We start from the raw sequence: 20,005 nt of genomic DNA on the forward strand, positions 1-20,005 counted from the left end.
CCATAGATTAGCGACAAAGTACCAACTAATAGCATTTGTCGGAAAAACGCTCCTAGGAAATATTTTTCTGACTAATTTCCCATTAATATTCCCACAAAATATCGACAACCATGGTTTGTCGCTAAATTTCCAATAAACTACCCAGCACAAGATTTTTAGATTATTCCCATCATTTAGTGAGAAACTAATCACAAATCAAACTTTTATTAATATGTTTCTTAATTCATTAATCATAAAAAATTAGTAATCATAATAGTTAATTTGATTTCATTTCTGACAAACTTACTACAAATCATTTTATTTAAATATATAACTATTTTTAATTGTACAAACAACTTTCCGACTAAAAAACTAATTTTTTAAAATCTTTTTTGTTTTATTTTTACTGGTGAATTTTCGGCAAGTGTTAATTTTAATTTATTATTTTTCTGACAAAACTCTGACAAACATGAAATAAAAAAGACAAAATGGTAAAACTAGTTTTTCATATTTACACGCTTTTTCAATGATTGTCCTTTAGCAAACTTAATGACAAATAACATCTTTTAAGTTTCAAATACATATCATGTTACGTCCTTTGTTACTAACGGAATTAATTTTTCTTGTCATGTGCTATGCACATGAGGGTAATTTGGTCATTTTTATTTATTTATTAAAAAACATTTAATCCTTTCACCCACCATCTTCATTCATTCTCTCTCTCTCTCTCTCTATATATATATATATATATCTTTAACATTCATCATCTTCACATCCTCCCTCTCTCTCACTTTAACATAGAACTACCACCTTCACCAACCAACCACCACAACCAGCCACCGCCACCGCCATCATTTTTCGCCACCATCACCACCCATCACCTGCTGTTTCGACCACCAATTTCCAATCATTAACAATCTTCAATCACCAATTTCCAACAAACTATAATACTATTCAAAGCTTAACAATCATCAATCATTAACCCGGGTCAAAACCTTTAATACACGGATTCCACCAGATTCCGGCCTTAACTCGCCGCCACCGTCATTTACAACCTTTAGATCTACAATCACGGGCCACCCACCTCAACTCGCAGTCGCCGCCATTTATAAACTTCAGATTCACTACTGTCAAACCACCCACCTCAACCCATCCTTAAATCTAACCGGCACAATTGTGGTACTTGTGGTTCCGGCAGCCACAACGGTCACGTGTAGAGGTTGTTGATGAGCTTCTTGGTGTTCTTAAGGAAAAATATAAGGTATGTTGGTGGTGATTAGTGGGGGTGGTGTTGGGGTGGATGGTGTAGGTGGTGGTGGAGGTGGTGGCCAGAGGATGAAGATTGGTGGGTTGAAGAGAGAGAGGGGGGGGGGGGGTTATATATGTATATATTTTTTTATGTCTTTTATTTTTAATTAATAAATAAATATGTGAATTTACAACAATACCCTCATGTGCCTTGCACATGACCAGATTTAACGTGAAAAGTTAACTGGGTTAGAGCCAAAGGACGTAACATGAAAGATATTTGAAACGTGAAGTATGTCTTCTGTCATCTCTTTTGCTAAAGGACGTCCATTGAAAAAACGATCAAACATAAATGACATCTTTTGCCATTTTGTCAATAAAAAAAGAACAAAAATCTAAATTATTTGTTCAAAAAAGTTATAAAAAGCTAAAATTCCAAAACAAAATAAAACATGATTTAAATTAAGCTAATCTTTTACAATGACCTAACAAAATAACATATGTTTTAACTTGTCAAAATACCAAACAAAATAACATATGTTTAACATGTCAAAATACCAAACAGTCAATAAACTACTTATCAGCAAACTTTTTCATAATTTCTTCAAATTGTTTTTGTAGTTTCTCTCGTTCAGCCCGCTCTTTTTCCAAGTCTCTTTCCATTTAACTTTGTAGCTTCTTGCGTTCGGCCCGCTCTTTTTTCATGGCAATTGCCCTGTTGCGGCCGTTTTGCGACCAAAATTGTGGTCGGAAAAACACACGTCGCTAATGTCCAATTGCGACCAACTTGCAACCGATTCTACAGTTTGCGACAAGATTTCGCTACCTTAAAAACGGTCGCAAATCAGTCAGATGTTGCAACCATGAGAGCGATCGCAAAAGTTGCCACCGGAAATGCGGTCGCAAAAATAGCCACACTAAAAACTGTCGCAAAAATTGCTACTACAAAGAGGTCGCAAAAATTGCTACCTTAAAGCAGTCGCAAATCTTGCTACCGTAAAAGCGGTCGCAAATCTCTGGCCAAAATGTTTTTTTAATATATATTTATTTCCGTTTCATCTACTAATAATGCTCATATTTTTTTAATTAAGCATTTATTTAACTTTCAAAATTATATAAAAACAATCCACTTAAAATTAGAAATTAAAATGTCAAATAACATATTGAACATTCAAATATTCAAATTTAAGTGTTATAGTCTATCTTTTAACCATAATTACTAACATAACTTCAATCTTTGTCATCCTATTGTACATAGCATCTTTCTCTGCCTTATGTTCGCAACTCCTCAATAATTCCATTTAACATTTTTGTTTCTATTCTTTCTTTTCCTTGACGAGTTCCTTGATAACCATGATTACTTTTCAATCTACAAAACAACCAATGTATAGAGGTTAAAGAAATCAAGAGTCAAGTCAGGCTTTTTATTATATTCAAAGTACTCATTGAAATCATTAGGGGTGATCAAACGGGTCTTACCCGCTAAAACCAACCCACACCCAATTAATGGAAAAAATTAGACCCGTGGACCAACCATAATGCTTATTATCGGTTCGGATCCTAGGCGATCTCTCGGATCCTAGAACCACTTGCTAGTATTGAACCTGATTTGTGCAACTAGTAAATCTTGCTTCGAACCAACTTCTATACTGCCCTTGACCGCCCCTTTGACTTATTTGTAAAAGGCAAATTTCTCAAATTTGTGTTTCAATTTTCAGAAAAGAATGTTGAACTTAAAAAACTGGATTGTATGTTATGACTAATGATAACAGCATCTCATTAAAATTATGTATTAAGACAAGAAAACTGAGATAATTTAAATTAGTGTCATCGTTTATAATTGAGATAAGTATTATGTCTACGAATTTTATATTATAATTTTAAAACCATTATTTCTTAAGTTATATTTTACCATGTATAATAAAACTTCAACTATAGTTAAATTATAAAACTTAAATCTATCATCATACTAAAACATAAAAAGTATGACCACAAAAAAGTTACATCACCAAATATATATATATCTGCATCAGAAATTATTACCTCATGATGAATCGTTGATGGTTGGATCAGTGGTACAGGGTGTCGCTGCCCTAACGTAGTGTAACATCTTGCTTTCGATAATATTAATAAAGGAAATTTCGTTTGTTATTAATGTGTCGTGTATCAGTTTAGCTAAATAAACTATAAGAGAGTGGTCTTGGACATTAAAAGATGGAATAAGGACTGGTAATCGGCCCTTAGGTCCATGGGCTTAAGGGAGTATAAAGACCCCTTAAACCCTAATTCTTTCCATTTTTATTCATCTCTACACCATAGCCTACACTTTCAAAAACACACACACCCTTCTATATCACGAGCCAAGATCCGAAGGTGAAAACCTGAGCTCGATAGTGATAGAACATCGTAACGAGCCAAACCGACATCAAGCTTAGATCGTATTCGTTAAAGCCGATTCGTTAAAGGTATGTTTATATCGGAAACTTGTTCATTTATGTCTGATTCGTTTAAGTAATCCTAGATCTATATGAATATGGTGAAAACGAATCAAACGAACCGATTCACAATGCAATCCATTAACATTTGATAGGTTAAACGATGTTATGATGAACCGTATGTAAATATCAAGCAAAGCACCCTTTAAACACGAATGTTTGGCTGATTGGATACTTAGGGTTTGTAGGCGCTATGATTCCGAGTTAATTGATACCAATTTCATGTTGTTTCGTCATGAATCGAGGGTCAATTGCAGATCTGGTGTTGACTGTTCTTGGCGATTTTGACTTTGACGAATCAGGTCAAAGATAGGATAAGGACTGCTGGTCATTAGTTATGTCAAATGAATAGCTGGTGATTTGTTAAAAAGTTGTAAAGAATAAGACACATTCGTGTGTCTTGTAACGAATGAGCGTCTCATTCGTCTTACAGAAATAACGAAGGGAATTTTTCATTCGTTATCCACCATTTGTCATGAAAGACAGTGAATCAAGCCATTCGCTATAGGATACAATTTCATGCACTCGAAACGAATGAACCTCTCATTTGTCTCAAGAAAGCACGAATAGCCTACTCATTCGTTATACATCCATTCGTCCTGATGAGATAACGAATCGAACCATTCGTCATAACAAATGAGATAGCGAATGAGGCTTAACCAGAGAACCATTCGTCATAACGAATGGGATAGTGAATGAGGCTCAACCAGAGGCCATTTGTTATAGCGAATGAGTTAGAAAATAAAATATTATTAAAGAATTCTAATGGAAATTTTGTTAAGAACAGTTAATGAAAATAAATTTTTCATTAATCCCAGCCAGGGGCTCTGCCCCTTGGACTCCGCCAGCTTAACCCCAGCTAGGGGCTCTGCCCCTTGGACCCCGCTAGGGGCTGCCGCAAATAGAATCCCGCTGCCAGGGGCGCTGCCCCCGGACCCCCGTTCGTTGAGGGTTATATTAAACTAGAAATGCGATAAGGGTAGTGATAGTTAATTGATACGTGTAATTGTTATACAGTTAGCTGCGCCCAGTTAAAGAAAGGAGTTATCATTAACCCTGAGATGAACCGAGTTCAGGTGAGTTTCTAGCCCCATTTCCTTATTATGTTTTCGGGAACATGATTAGTTAATACACTTACCCTAAGTAGTAAGTGTATGGCTTATATGGGGCTAGAAACATGCATCAAAAGGAGTGTTGTCATAATCCCGATGGTTTTTCATATAAACTCATCGGACCTGACTAAAATGTGTTAAAACTCATCGGCGTAATTAATTTGGGCCTAAATATCACGAAAGATAACAACTTCGGCCTATCGTTTTGTTTTAATCCAAATTGATAGGATCCAAAAGCCCGCCCAATATTTGATCCAAACTTGTCTTATACTTTTTCATATAAATTTCCTTTTTTTCCAAGAAACCATTATCATCACTAGTCACTAAAATGGCAAAACCAATTTGCAACGATTCGGATACACGCCTCCCAGATCTTGATAAGTTTGATGACATTGAAACCTTCATACACGTTTTCGATGAAATGCGTGTGGAAGAAAAAAATGTTTTACAACCTCACCAAAACACAAAAATTGAAGATGATCCCTTTGCCATATTGGATGGTGATGATTTTGACATCGATGCAGCTTGGGAGGAAGCATTTAGGGGCTTGAACATCAATAACAAACCGGCTGGAAACAAAACAAAACTGGATCCAAAGAAAGTTAAAGAAGAAGACCAGAATGGTGTTGATTACATGGAAATCAACTAATGGAAAATATGGATTTGTATTTTTCATTTATTTGCTTTCATGTACAAAATGTGGTTTAATCAAGTTACTATCTGTTGTTTTCCTAGGATAATATTAATTTACTAACACTTAATAGTTAGTTACACATCCAACACAAATTAAATTATAAAAACATAACATTTATTTCAAGAACACTAAGTTGAAAACTTAGTGCTAAAACATTACATAAGCCATGGTAACTACATCAAAACAACATAAACTTCAACAAACATTCTTTAGTCGCGGGTGTGCATCCAAATATCATTTGTAGCATCCCAATCTTGATGAAGGCGGATGTTAGCAAACGGGTAGATGATATCCTGGTTGGTGATGTCAAAATGGACCAGATACTCAGTTTCCCCTATTTTGCTAGCAATTCGACCAACCCACCAACCATCGTTGGCAAAAACATCAACCTTCTGGCCGAGTGCAAAGTCAGTAACAACCACATCATTAGGCTTTGGCCTTATTTTGCGGGTCATAACAAACTCTCTAAGAAACCCAGACTGATCGGCTTCTAGCAGGGTACGGAACTGAACGATATACGTCTTCTTGCCAACCCGGGACATTATGTTGCCATGATAATACGATCCGTCAAACCTATTATCCAGATCAATAACTTCAACCTGATCACCTCTCTTGAATTTCATTGTTCTACAATATAATTTGGTTGAAGTGGGAGAACATTTAAGGAATACAAATTTTTCGGATTTTTATAAAACTTCAATGAAAATCAACTGAGAAGATAGAATTCAGAGCTAAATTATCGTTTGTATTAAACTTTTTTGTAAACTAATCGGTTTTTTTTACTTTATTAAAACACGTCGGACAAATACTATGGTTTTTGTAAACGTATCGTTTTTTTCCAACTTTTTTGAAATTTAACGTAGCTGACGAAATTCATTTGGAATGCGTCCGAGGAGATACATTTCAAAAAAACGCGGATAACCACGTGACGGAAAACTTTCATTGCAAACCTATGGTTTTTCAGAAAACTATTTTCACTAGAAAACTATCAGCAAAGTCAAATTTCAATTAAACTTTATCTGTGAAATGACATGTGTCTGTATCTGATAGGATACCCAAATCTCACTTCACAATTCCCAATCTCACGTAGGAGATAGATTTGGAAGGACTATTTTCAGAATTGATACTACTTTGGACCATTTTCAGTTTATCTCTCTTATTTTGGATTATTTTCAGAATTTTCCCACTAACCGTCATGGGTATACCCGAAACATTCGGGACGAGTATTCATGTATGAGATTAGTTTAAAATAATGTCACTCGTATATGACGGGCACGTGATGATGTGATACCCGACCCGATTACCCGAAACATATATATCATTTTACCTAAATTATACCCACAAACATATTCTTTACATTTTTATACAAGTATAATTAATTTGTCCAAGGTAACAAAATAGTCTACTTATTCATTAAGTTTTACCTTTTATATTTCTAATTTTCTGAATTTTTTCTCTTTAGATCTTTGTTGGTGCGTGAAAAATATCCACGCGAAACCTCTTTGCTCATCGCGATTCTTTGTTAGTTTCGCTCATCGCGATTCTTTGTTCGTCGTGGCAGCCACTTCAAGATCATCGGTGGTGGCGAGTCTTTCATAGATCTTTGCTGGCGAGTCTTTCTCTTTAGTCTTTCATCGCGATTCTTGGTTTATAAACTGAATTGCATAAATAAAAGGCAGCTTTTGAAAATACAATACATACGTACATATAAGCGAGCGACTAACTATATCATGCATATGTTTAGATCGTTAGATGACATCACTTAGCACAACCCTCCTACATCAACCTTAAAACTAAACTAGTTTCTTGAACCCGCGCGTTGCGCGGGTTTTGGACTTGTAAGTTAAAGTTGTTGTGTAGTTGTAAGTTAAAGTTGTTGCATAAGCATAAGATAGCAAGTTGAAGCATCAATATGTAAGAAAAAGAAACTAAAAGTATCTAATAGTTCAAAACTTGATCAGCAACATTGAGAACACAAATTAATATGATAACCCGTCAAATTTCGCCAAAAACTTCTCAATCTACAACAATTATGTTCTACAACTTAAAACTAATTGATGTTCGAAAGCACAATATGTGGCTTAAAGCAAAGTACTCGTTAAATTTAAATTAAATAAGAAATGAAAACAAAATAAAACCGTTAATTAAATTTAAATTAAATAAGAAATGAAAACAAAATAAAACCAATCGACTGACTCAGATCTCTAGATCGTCATTGCCACTGCTAACAAACTACGGCTCAATGCCGCCACCGGTTGCAACCGAGGTTGCCACGCCAAGTAGGCGATCACAATCATCGTCGCCTAAGAGAGAAACAAACCGAATCTTGTCACACCACTATCAACCACGGACAATACCAAAGCAAACACAAACAATGACTTCTATTCAAGAAGATGGAAAAATCAATTTCATCACTTGAATGCTTTCTGCAAGAAATTATAACTTCTTATTTACTCATTTGATAATGATATTGATACACCATACCTAATCAAAGAAATTGCTACATGATTAAATATGTAACAAATTGGGGACTTCATGGTCGCCTGACCACTGTCGCCAACAACCACTGTCAGTACCCAAAAGAGTAGAATCCCATACAGAACAAACAACAAACTCATAAGTTCAGGCATCTTAATACATGTTCATGGCCAGCGATCATGAAAGTAAACATAATACATGTTCAACGAAAAGCAAAAGTCACCTTTAAACCATAAAATATCTCAAATGCCGCAGCAAAACACATACAATGAATCAAAATCATCATATGAAATATTGCACATGTTCAAATTAAATCACGACATGAAATCAGAAAAGGTTGGACCAAAGCTCCGATGAAAGTGTGAGAAAAACAATGATGAAACGGTGGAAAAGTAGAAAAAAAAAAGAACAGATGTGAAACAAAGGGTTATATGTCATCCCAAAAAGCCACGTGTAGAGATTAGGTATAAGCACAACATAAATAACACAGTTTACAAATGGTCATTGCAAAGAAAACAATGAATAGTGAAGTTCTCTCACAAACGTAAGTTGGTAATTATAATATATAAATATAAATAATATATAAAAATATGTGGAGTGCATGCTATATCAAAATATAGTTTCCCTTTTCACGTCCCACTTAGAAAAACAATGGAGTTTTGATATATATATAACAGTATAATATGTTTTCTTATCGGAGAGTTTATAAACTTATACTATTACGTTATTTACGTTCAGTCAATTAATTATTAATGGATTTCTGTCTTTTAAAAGATTAAAAAAATAATTGTTATTGCTATCATTTCGTATACATTTAAATTTACGCACACATATCTATATTTGTATTTCTATTCGTGTATCTATACCGGTATCAATATCTATATTGAATGGAAGTCGAATTACATTAATTAATAGTTAATGTATTTTCGAACCGAATTGTATATTAGTTTCTACATATTTTTTGTTTTAATAAAATCTAATTATGTAATACATTTTCCATCTATAAGATGTATACAAATAATTAAGAAATTTATGTGTTAATATTTTACAACTTGCGTGCACTGCACGGATTCAAAGCTAGCACTTAAAATATACTAGCATAAGTGCCCGCGCATTGCGGTGGGATCGCATTAAGGTGTTGGCCATGACGTGTTTGTTGGTATATCCGTAGGACCAATTGGATTAGTTGAACCAGAGTCAAGAACCAGATAAGTATATATATTTTTATATAATTTAGTATATAAATTAATATTGATGAACCATTAAATTGAATAATAACATAAACTTTGTTTAGAGTAAAACTAACTTAAGTATTATTCTTGACTTCTTTGATCATTAACTAACTTGATAACATTATGTACCATTGTTGGGCGCATGAACGTCTTACCCAAATGTTTTTAGTGACATGAATTAATAATCAATTAACTATAACTTAACAAAATGATTAAGCTATATTTAATATTTTGGTTCAATAATTTTCAACCAAATGATAAACCAACCAAAATGGTTTTCAAAAGCTTAAAAACCAACAGAAAACCTGGACTTTTGTCATTCTCTCTTCTTTATTTTGAGCAAGCGTGACATAAAACGGTTTATTTCCATTATGAATTTCAACGTTACTTGGTTTGATAACAACCATTTTCCTATCCATACCCGTAAATTATATATTAAGTCTAATGTATAGTCAAATTATATTAATTACTTTGCATGGTTAAAATGTATATTAACATTACACATTTTAGTTTAAAATGTCACTTAAGTTTGAGAAGCTATTTAAGAAGTTAAATACAACAAAGAAAGACCCTCTGCTATTTTCATTGTTGTTCGATATTACCTATTAAATTATCTCAACACATATAAATATAAAATTTAACAAAAACTTAAAAATAATTGAGCAACAAAGCGGCAAACATTGCATGAGGCAATTGTACCAAACTAAAAACAATTCTTTACATAATCCAGCCTGCCTTATGTGACATATTGTTGTACAGATAATTTTCAACCGGCGTGCGAAAGGCTCCGTACACCTAATGGGTTTATGCTAATTCAAGTCGCATTAGGTCCGCCAATTATGTTATAAATATCAACACCCTAAACTTCAATCTATTATATGTTATTTAACTATTATCTCAGCTGAGCAGATTGAAAGATTAATGCATGCAAAATTATGGAAAATTCAAATCCACAAGAGGACCATCTCACTAGTTTCGTTGAAGCAAACACACAATAGATCATCCAAGTGTGTTAGTATTTCTACACCCGTGAGGCCGCTCTGGAACGAGAATGAAATTATTGTCTCTGGACAATAAGTGTTGTGTTTCAGGTTCATCGAATATGTTGAGTAGTTGAAATCATGTATTAAAATAGTTCTTTGCTTTGCTGCAATACGCGAGCGGGAGTAATGAGTGGCCTCAAACTCCGGTGTTGATATCATGTCACGCCATTGCCTGCACACAGACCTACATTTAACAACTTCGATGGCATCCAAGCGTGCTAGTATGTAGAACATTATGATGTCGAGAGGTAAGCAGACCATATTCGTGGGCTGCAGTGGTGCAAGAAAGGAATGTAAGGCCCCGTTACCGGTAGCCCTACTTTAGCGTCGGATTTACTCATAAACACAATCCTTACAAATCAGAGTTAATTAAAACTTTTCGCGGAATATAAAACATCATCCTTCTTTACAAAACATTAAATATTTTCTTTGATATTATAACCCAAAACATTATATTTAAAACATCTTCTCTTCTGTCTTTGGATGCCAGCCGTTCAATTAATGGCATGTGCCGTCCTCATGCTAACTCTATAATCAGCTCACCTGCGTGCATACTAAAAGTCAGCTATGCTGAGTGAGCTCTAGTTAATCAAGCAACTTATCATACAACCACTACATGCAATTATATACGTATCCGAAGACACATAGCCCACTATCTAACCTGCTCAACTTACCACTTAGCCTCTTATTTACCCCTACAGCTTAGCCACTTTAATAACGAATAACGTTATGCCACTTTAATAACGTACAACGTTATGCCACTTTGCCACTTTAATAACGAAGTCACGTATAGGCTTACCCTACCACGTACCATCGTCATGCCACTAACACTATTACTAGACCCTTGCCACTTCTAACACACTCTACCTCTACTTGTCTACATCACACTTCGTATCAGTTCATCATTTACATAATAAGCAAGTCACATCATAGCATTCATACACACTAACAACCACTTGGCAATCACTATCCTTGGCGATACGTGCAATATCCGAAGATCGTTCACGTACCGACAAGCATTATATAATAGCTACCTCGTATAATATCTAAAGCATACACTTACCACTTAAGGTAAGTGTATTCACACTTCACATCGAGTATGCACACAGCCTCGAAAACATAACAAGGAAATGGGGCTAGAAACTCACCTGATCTCAGCTACTTCTTCTGCTAACGGCTACTCCTTCTCGAGCTGTGCACGTCTAACTGTTTAATATTTACTTGTATCAATTAACTATTTCTATCCATATCGTATTTTCTAGTTCAACTACAACCCACAATGAACGGGGGGTCCGGGGGCAGCACCCCTGGCAGCGGGGTCTAGGGGCGGCAGGCCCTAGCAGGGTCCAAGGGGCAGAGCCCCTAGCCGATTCATTAATCTAGTTCGTCATCTTCCATATTGGACCTTGTTAACGAACTGGTCCTTTAATGAACTGAACCCTTAACGAACTGGGGGTTCATTCGTCATCCTTGACTTAACGAACTGGTCCTTTAATGAATCGGCTAGGGGCAGAGCCCCTAGCCGATTCATTAATCTAGTTCGTCATCTTCCATATTGGACCTTGTTAACGAACTGGTCCTTTAATGAACTGAACCCTTAACGAACTGGGGGTTCATTCGTCATCCTTGACTTAACGAATTGACACAACGAATTAAGGCTAGTTCGTTATCTTCCCCTAGCAAACTGGCATAACGAACTAAGGCTAGTTCGTCTCCCTTCCGCTAACAAATTAGGTTTAGGTCAGAGAATGTCAGAACATTCTCTGACATTTACTTATCCTCGTACCAGCCAACTCCGGCGCCGCCTTCGCGGGAAAACCGTGCGGTGGCTGGAAAAACGCATTCCAGCACCGTTTTCACCGTTTTTCGTCCCGTTCGATCCAGATCTGAGCAAGGGTTACCCCTAAGCTCATCTTAGGTTCGGTTTATACCCGAATCCACCCGGATCTCGTGGCTCTAACGATTTAACGGTGTCGGCTTATCGTTTTGTTACTAAACCTAACGGGTTTGGGTTCATACAACAACATACTAATCTTACCTCGGGTTGAAAACCGATTCTCCTTCTTCTTCCTCTTGGTTTCCGCTAAAGAGATAGAGAGTAGGATGAGAGAGAGCTAAGTGTGTGGTTTGGTGGTGTATGGAATATGTGTAAATGAAGGGATTTGAGCATAATGGAGGTATTTATATGATGGGTCATGGGCTTGAGCCCATGGTCTATCTTCCTTTCATTTTAACCCAAGTCCATTACCCATATTACCTAACCCAACACAAGCCCGACTCGTATTAACTCCTACTTCATTTAATTATTTCTCCGCTAACCCGAGTAAACTTTCTCACTAAAAATAATTAATATAAATGATATTATTTTAGAAATTTCGGGATGTTACAAGGAACATAGATGTTCGAGGAAAGTAAGGGTAATAATAACTTATATAGTGTAGGAAATGTTGAAGTTCAATGCATGCATAAATATGTGTTAATAATTGGTGACGTCATGAAGTATGAGTTTCATAGATGTTGGAGGAAAGTAAGGGTAATAATAACTTATATAGTGTAGGAAATGTTGAAGTTCAATGCATCCATAAATAGGTGTTAATTGGTGAAGCCCTCCATTGAGAACAAATGGAAAATAAGTGTGAATTATGTATTATCCAATTATCCATGTATTTTAAATACTAAAAATGTGGCACCTTTTGTAGCATATCCTTTGTTTGATCCATATGATCAGAAACTCGTGGTTGTTCGTTGTTACTTTTTACTTTTTTTTTGGGAAAATATTTGAAGCCAATTTTTTAGTAATAAAACCCCTAAACTCTAGACATGTAAACAAATAAAAGCCAACTTTAAAGAAAAAAAACTAAAATCGGACTATTAAAGAGCCCAAAGTTACAACAAATAAAAAGAAACAAACACAAGCTACATCAACAACTGTCTGCAACGGAAAGTTAATAAAATTAAACCGACTTCATTTCTCCCACTCCAAGCCGGTAATGTGCTGGTTTGATTTTAATAGCTTGACAATTTAAAACTTAAAACTGACTTATAAATTGTTTGTTATTCTACGCATATTGTTAAACTTATATTTAAAGTGCATATAATGTATAAAAATTTTATGAGGTAATATGGTTAACAACATCTAATATTGTTAGTTTTTACCTTTTTTTGGATAAAATCTTTGAAGGCAATTTTCCAGTAATAAAACCCAAAATTCTAGATATGAAAACAAATAAAGGCCAACTTTAAAGGAAAAAAAACCAAAATCGGACTATTAAAAAGTCCAAAGTTACATGGAATAAAAATAAGCAAACACAAACTGCATCAACAAACACAAACTACATCAAGAATTGTCTGCGACGGAAAGTTAATAAAATTGAACCGACTCCATTTCTCCCACTCCAAGCCAGTAATGAGTAATGTGCTGGTTTGATTTTAATAGCTTGACGGAATTGAATCTAATTGTTGTTAGAATCAATTAAGCAGTGGAAACAATAATCAAATAACACTATACAGCTTTAATGTCAGTAATCACTTTAGACTCCCTATCTTCTAAAACTTCTAACAGTATTACATGCAATTAAATATGCATAATACTAACAATCCATATAATCAAAGTTCACAAATTTATAGACAATCAAAGTCTAAATTCGATGCCTTAAATCAACATCGCATTCGTCATCTTAAAGAAACCTGGTCACTTCTCTCAATCTACTTTAATTTACTTGTTCAATGTATTACCAATTCAATTCATTGCTTACTTATTTACTTACTTGTCTATCATCAATCAATCAATCTATTATTAATAGGTTGGGACTTTTTACACACATTTTAACTCACATTATAGTAGTAGTAGTAGTAGTAATAATAATAATAATTTTAATAATGTTCCTTCATATGCATTACAATTTTAATAATAATAATCTCACAACCATCTAGATTGTATTACATATATCATATCTCAAGCCGCCAGTTGATGTAAACTAATACAATGAATTTTACAAATTTCCGACACTACCAAAAGTGTGGTTAGTTTAGTCCGAGCTTTCACAATATTCAAGCATTATATATTATCTTCTTCCTTAGCCCAAATCGCCTCAACATTTCCTTTATTACATTCTTCGAACCTAGAGAAATAGTGTATAGAGAGCATGATAAGTAGAGAAAAGGGAGGTTGTTAGTCATTGGTATCTATGTATACATATCTAATATAAGCACAAGAAGCCACTATATATAGGCTAACAAAGTTAGTAGAAACATAATGAAACATGGGAGTTAAGAATGTGGATAGTCACCATAATAATAATACTAATAACAACATATTTAAACCATAACCTTTTATTTTTGTAGGTTCCTGGACGGATCGTACACGGGATGTCGCTAACAACGCAGGTGCGGAATCCCTGCGTGGGTAGATACGAGTGTAGAGTATGTAGAGATCGAACACGAAAGCAATAAACCAACCACGTTATATTAATAACCACGTGACCCGAGGTCACTGTTACAGACTATGACACGAACACGTTCACTGAACAACTGAAACAAACCCTAAAACTCTCTCTCAGTAAACTGTTCGCTGAACAGTATATAAACACGACAACTTCGCCAACGGCGCTGTTCGGCCAGAAACGCACAGAAACGTGCCAGAAACACCAAAACGCAGATCTCGAACCATAGCATAAGAGCCTAAGGCTCTGATACCACTTGTTAGTCCCCCCGGGGGCGTCGCCGATCGATACGAGATCCGCACGAGGTCTAGGAGTGCGGAATCCTCCTAGACTCGTTTATGGTGTACAGACGAATAACACAAACACGTACACGATCAAATACACAAACAAATACTAGAACGGGATAAACAAATCTGCAGATTCATATATAAAATAATCACGTTACATACCGTAACAAAAACAGAAAACACGACTGACCCGAGGTGAGCTCTACCTCGGGTCGTCTCACACGACTCTAGTCTCTTACTCTCTCTCAATAAACAAGCTGCTCAAACACACACTGATTTCTAGATACCTAAAACTAAACAAGACACAACTATATATAGACAAAACATTCACGGGCCTGGGCTTCAGTAGGCGAAGTTGTGCTAACTTCGCCTAAGGCGAAGTTGTGATAACTTCGCCTAAGGCAGAAGTTGTTCTAACTTCGCCTAAGGCGAAGTTGTGCTAACTTCGCCTGTGGCGTTCCGCTGGTCAGAATTGCATAGCGACGGTCACAAAATGCACCAACAGTCTCCCCTTTGACCGTTGCTCTCAATTCTAACAAACACGAAAGATCATCTGTTACAAAACATGCACCAACAGACTCCCTCTTAACTGATGATCTTCTGTTTGCAGTCAACCAGCCGTGTCAGAAACTGTCCTGTAGCTTCACAAATCTACCAATCACCCAGCGTCTTCCATATCAGATCTCCCCTTCAGTGTAAGCTTCTCCGACTATAACAATTGAGGTCTTTGTAATGCATGCATCCTCGTGCCAATAGATCATCTCAACCAATCACGTGAGTCCATCTGACTTCACCAACTCATGAAGTTGGGCTTCCTCCACAACTTCACCAACTCGTCGGCATACGATAAGGTTTAATCTTCAACTACTCAACATCAAGTGATCAATTTCATCACAAGACCACCCTGACAGAATCTAACACACGACCATTAAAAAATCTGAAGCATCTTCAATTACCAGGGATAACGATCAGGAACATAAACACTTTAATTCCCGGTTAAATCCAACTTGTTCCAGAATCTTCACTCTAATAAATAAGCATCACGTTTCAGGATCCAATTCTCGAACGCCTTGAAGATAACATAAATAATATGCTCTGACCGCAATCCAGTAATGACGAAAAACCTTCAGTTCAATTTGACTTTCTTCTGTTGGTCACCACGAACAACAACAATTTCCTTTCCCACAAACACCCGAATATGTGTCACTATCCAGTTTCAAACAATAACCCATTCACAACCTCAACTCCAAATCAGAGTTGACACGTATTTGTTCACACGTAAAACCAAAAGATAACAAGATCACTCGTTGACGGAACAACATCTTCGGTCTCACAATAATCGTGTACACCGGGCCATACAGACGGAAAATTCCAAAATATTTTTTTTTTTTTTTTTTTTTTAATCTCGTTAACTTCGCCGAAAGTTAACATCGCCCGGCCATACAGACGAAAACTCCAAATTTTTTTTTTTTTTTTTTTTTTTTTTTTTAACTTCACCTAGCTGCTAACTTCGCCTGACCATAACTTCGCCTGGCCATAACTTCGCCTGACCATAACTTCGCCTGTTCATAACTTCGCCTGTTCATAACTTCGCCTGGCTATAACTTCGCCGAGAAGTCAACTTCGCCTAAAGTCAACTTCGCCTGTTCATAACTTCGCCAGACCTTATATCTTCGCTGAAACCCTACGAACAGTGACGGCAACTTCGCCTGATGAACAATAACTTCGCCTACGGCGCTGTTCGGCCCAGAAACGCACAGAAACGTGCCAGAAACACCAAAACGCAGATCTCGAACCATAGCATAAGAGCCTAAGGCTCTGATACCAATTTTAGGTTCCTGGACGGATCGTACACGGGATGTCGCTAACAACGCAGGTGCGGAATCCCTGCGTGGGTAGATACGAGTGTAGAGTATGTAGAGATCGAACACGAAAGCAATAAACCAACCACGTTATATTAATAACAACCACGTGACCCGAGGTCACTGTTACAGACTATGACACGAACACGTTCACTGAACAACTGAAACAAACCCTAAAACTCTCTCTCAGTAAACTGTTCGCTGAACAGTATATAAACACGACAACTTCGCCACAGGCGAAGTTGTCAATAACTTCGCTGATTCAACAAGTTCGCCATAGCGAACTTGTTGACAACTTCGCGTTTTACATAATTAAACATAAACAAAACATAATTACATTACAGACTCGATTACAAATTGCTAGACTATGAACTACTGACACATGTACCAACAGACTCCCCCTTGGCAGTAGCTTCATATCTTGATCTTCAAATCTTGAGTCTTGTAATCTTTCATCTCTACGCGTGCGCCCCTTCTCTAACACATACCGACACCACCCGTTGATATTTCCTAGCTTGATCCTTCCAAGCAGGAATGTAGAAGATCTTCTTCTCGTTGAGCGCCTTCAGATCAGCCTTCGATAGATTAACAAGATGCATCGGGTCGTAAACCCGAAGTACTTCTTGTTCATCCTCATCTTCCATTACCGCCTCAGCTGTCTCGCAATCTACGTACCACCATTTTAGATCTTTGAGCACGTCCTTGGGCATGAACTTCATCGGTACTTCTTTAAGGCACCGGATCGGTTTGTATTTCATAACCATCCAAGGTTTTCCATCAACTCTCAGATCTCTATCCTTGTCTTCGACAAGTTTTCCTTTTTGTGGTTTCAGTAGCTCAAACTTTTTCTCTTTAACGCACTCTTTCCACACGATCTTCGCAATGATTCTAGCCATGTTATCTTCGCTTCTGTTTACCAATCCCAATCTGGCTAGATCTTTTACTTCACATTCTGGCAGTGTGTTTAGAGATCTCAACTTTCTCTGGAAGTACTGAACGCCATCGTACCTCTTGATCACAAAGAGCCGTAGCTGCTCGTCGTATAACCAGCAGATAATACCTTTCTTGGCTTCCGCGTATCCCTTAATATTGTAACTTTTTCTGAACATCTTAGGGACCGCCGGCTTCTTCGTCTTTACGAACCAGTGGGCACAACCTTCCTTCCAGTTCGGTTGTTCCTCCCACTCAGCATCTTCCTCAGCATTCTCATCACCCAAACCTTTTCCGTCAACCTCCGGAATCTCATGTTCCACGGAGTTATCAACAATCTCACTTTCTTCTAATACGTTTTCAACTGTAATCTGTTCTCCAATCCTCTCAATCTCATCCACTGGCAGCACATCATCTTCCATCATAAACTCATCATCCTCCTCATCCAACTCTTTCAATGCATCTATCATGTCTTCAACATCATCATCATTATCAACCGCTACCACGTCGTCACCAGCTGCATTTGTAGACTCCCCCTCAGCTGTGGAAGCCCCAAGAGCCTGAGAGGTTCTTGGCAGCTCACCACCTGCACCTTCCGGTGCATTGGGATCATCGTCATGATCTTCGCTCCGTTTCGTCCTCAACTCATCTCCCCTACAAGTCTTCTCCCCCTGAGATGCCAAGAATGCCTTGAAGGCATCTATAACTTTACCGTGTTCAACCAGGAGGGCTGCTTGTAGTTGATTGGATTCCACTAGGCTTTGAATTCAACAACTTCGCCCTTAATTTCAAAATCAGCCCTTTAAGTTTGAAGAATCTTGCACTTAACATTAGAAGTTTCCAAAAAGAGTTAAACAAATATGATCATGTCCAAGTAACCAGTTTTTCAATAACACAACTACAAAAATAGAAAAACTTATAAAAATTTTACGAAATAAGGGATCAAATTTCAGTCTAGTCAGGGACCACTATGTTATAGAAAAGATCCCAACATGAATCATACTAACTATGTGACTGTCACTTGGATCCGTGTTTAGCTGTATTATGACATAGAGAAACAGGTTGTAAGCATGTAAATAACTTAAATGGTTTTCATTGTTTCTGTGATACAGATTAAGGTTCAGTTAAGCTCAAAATTTAAGTAGACAACAACTCAGAGATAATGAAGTCTTCTATCTATTCTCAAAGCGTATTTGGCTATACCCAAGTCACCCCGAGTTGACTTCGACCCATAGTGTCTGATTAACTTGTATATACTCGTTGACTGCATCCCGTTCTCTTCTTACTCCAGACATGAGAAGTCTTGATTGTTACTATGTCTCATAAGTACTAAAAATATACATGTTTTTTTTTTTTTTTTTTTTTTTTTTTTTTTTTTTTTTTTTAACCAAACTTCTTATTGACTTCGGAGTACTAAACTACTGCAAGTCCCGAATCTGGATCACTGCAGTGTCTTGACATGCTTTCCTCACGGGAATCAGAACACTCACGGGCTCGTGTATGACTGGGTAGTCGCTTTTCTGCCTATCATTCGGAAAGATATGTGTGAAGACATTCAAAACTCTTAAGGAGTTTCCACGTAAATTCGAGTAGTTTAAGTTAGTATCACATACACTTTTACGCACCATAAAAATTTACCATGACATACAATGACTGTTCTAAAGCCTTTTAAGCCTAATAACTTCACTAGTTAAGCACACACAATCAGTATATATATCATTTTCCAAGGTTGGATCAATTTTCTGTTAAACACAGCAAAGAACTTCTTACGAAGTAGTAGACTTGAAAAGTAATTTCATTTCCCATTTAAAAAAAATTTTGATTTCAATCGCCCCGATCACGTCAAAGTCGTCAGGTAAACGGCTATCCTGAAGATCCAATGGATCAACTGGACCGACCACATACAAGTATGTGTCCTTCTTACTAAGAATGACCGACTAATTTTCAGCAACTGAAAGAACACACGTCATAACTGCCCCGGTCACTTTCAGTCTTCCGGTTAATGGCTATCCTCATTCTCTAAGTCGAAACGAGGACCAATACATATCCGAGGATATGTCCATCAAACTGAGGTAACCGACTAATTTTAAGCAATAATGACAAAATTTTTTTTTTTTTTTTTTTTTTTTTTTTTAAACAAACACAAAGGCATGGTTACTCGGGATTGATCATCCCGTTCAGCTCAATTAGGTTTTGAAATCTG

The 20,005-nt window shown here is 36.6% G+C and overlaps 1 protein-coding gene across 1 annotated transcript; it reads right to left on the bottom strand.

The window, feature by feature from the left end:
• Window positions 1–5,737: 5,737 nt before the first annotated feature.
• LOC143562865 (protein AGENET DOMAIN (AGD)-CONTAINING P1-like) lies at window positions 5,738–6,151 on the bottom strand. The gene has a single exon (XM_077050552.1). The coding sequence runs from the start codon at window positions 6,149–6,151 to the stop codon at window positions 5,738–5,740; it is 414 nt and encodes a 137-aa protein (XP_076906667.1).
• Between the last annotated feature and the right edge of the window lie 13,854 nt (window positions 6,152–20,005).

The sequence above is a fragment of the Bidens hawaiensis genome, unplaced genomic scaffold, assembly GCF_021521415.1.
Source record: "Bidens hawaiensis isolate Kalapana, Puna unplaced genomic scaffold, B.hawaiensis_p1.1 tig00021180_1, whole genome shotgun sequence".
NCBI classification, from domain to species: domain Eukaryota; kingdom Viridiplantae; phylum Streptophyta; class Magnoliopsida; order Asterales; family Asteraceae; genus Bidens; species Bidens hawaiensis.

Excerpts from the sequence above, each read along its gene's own strand:
- LOC143562865 (XM_077050552.1), bottom strand. The coding sequence starts at position 6,151 with ATGAAATTCAAGAGAGGTGATCAGGTTGAAGTTATTGATCTGGATAAT.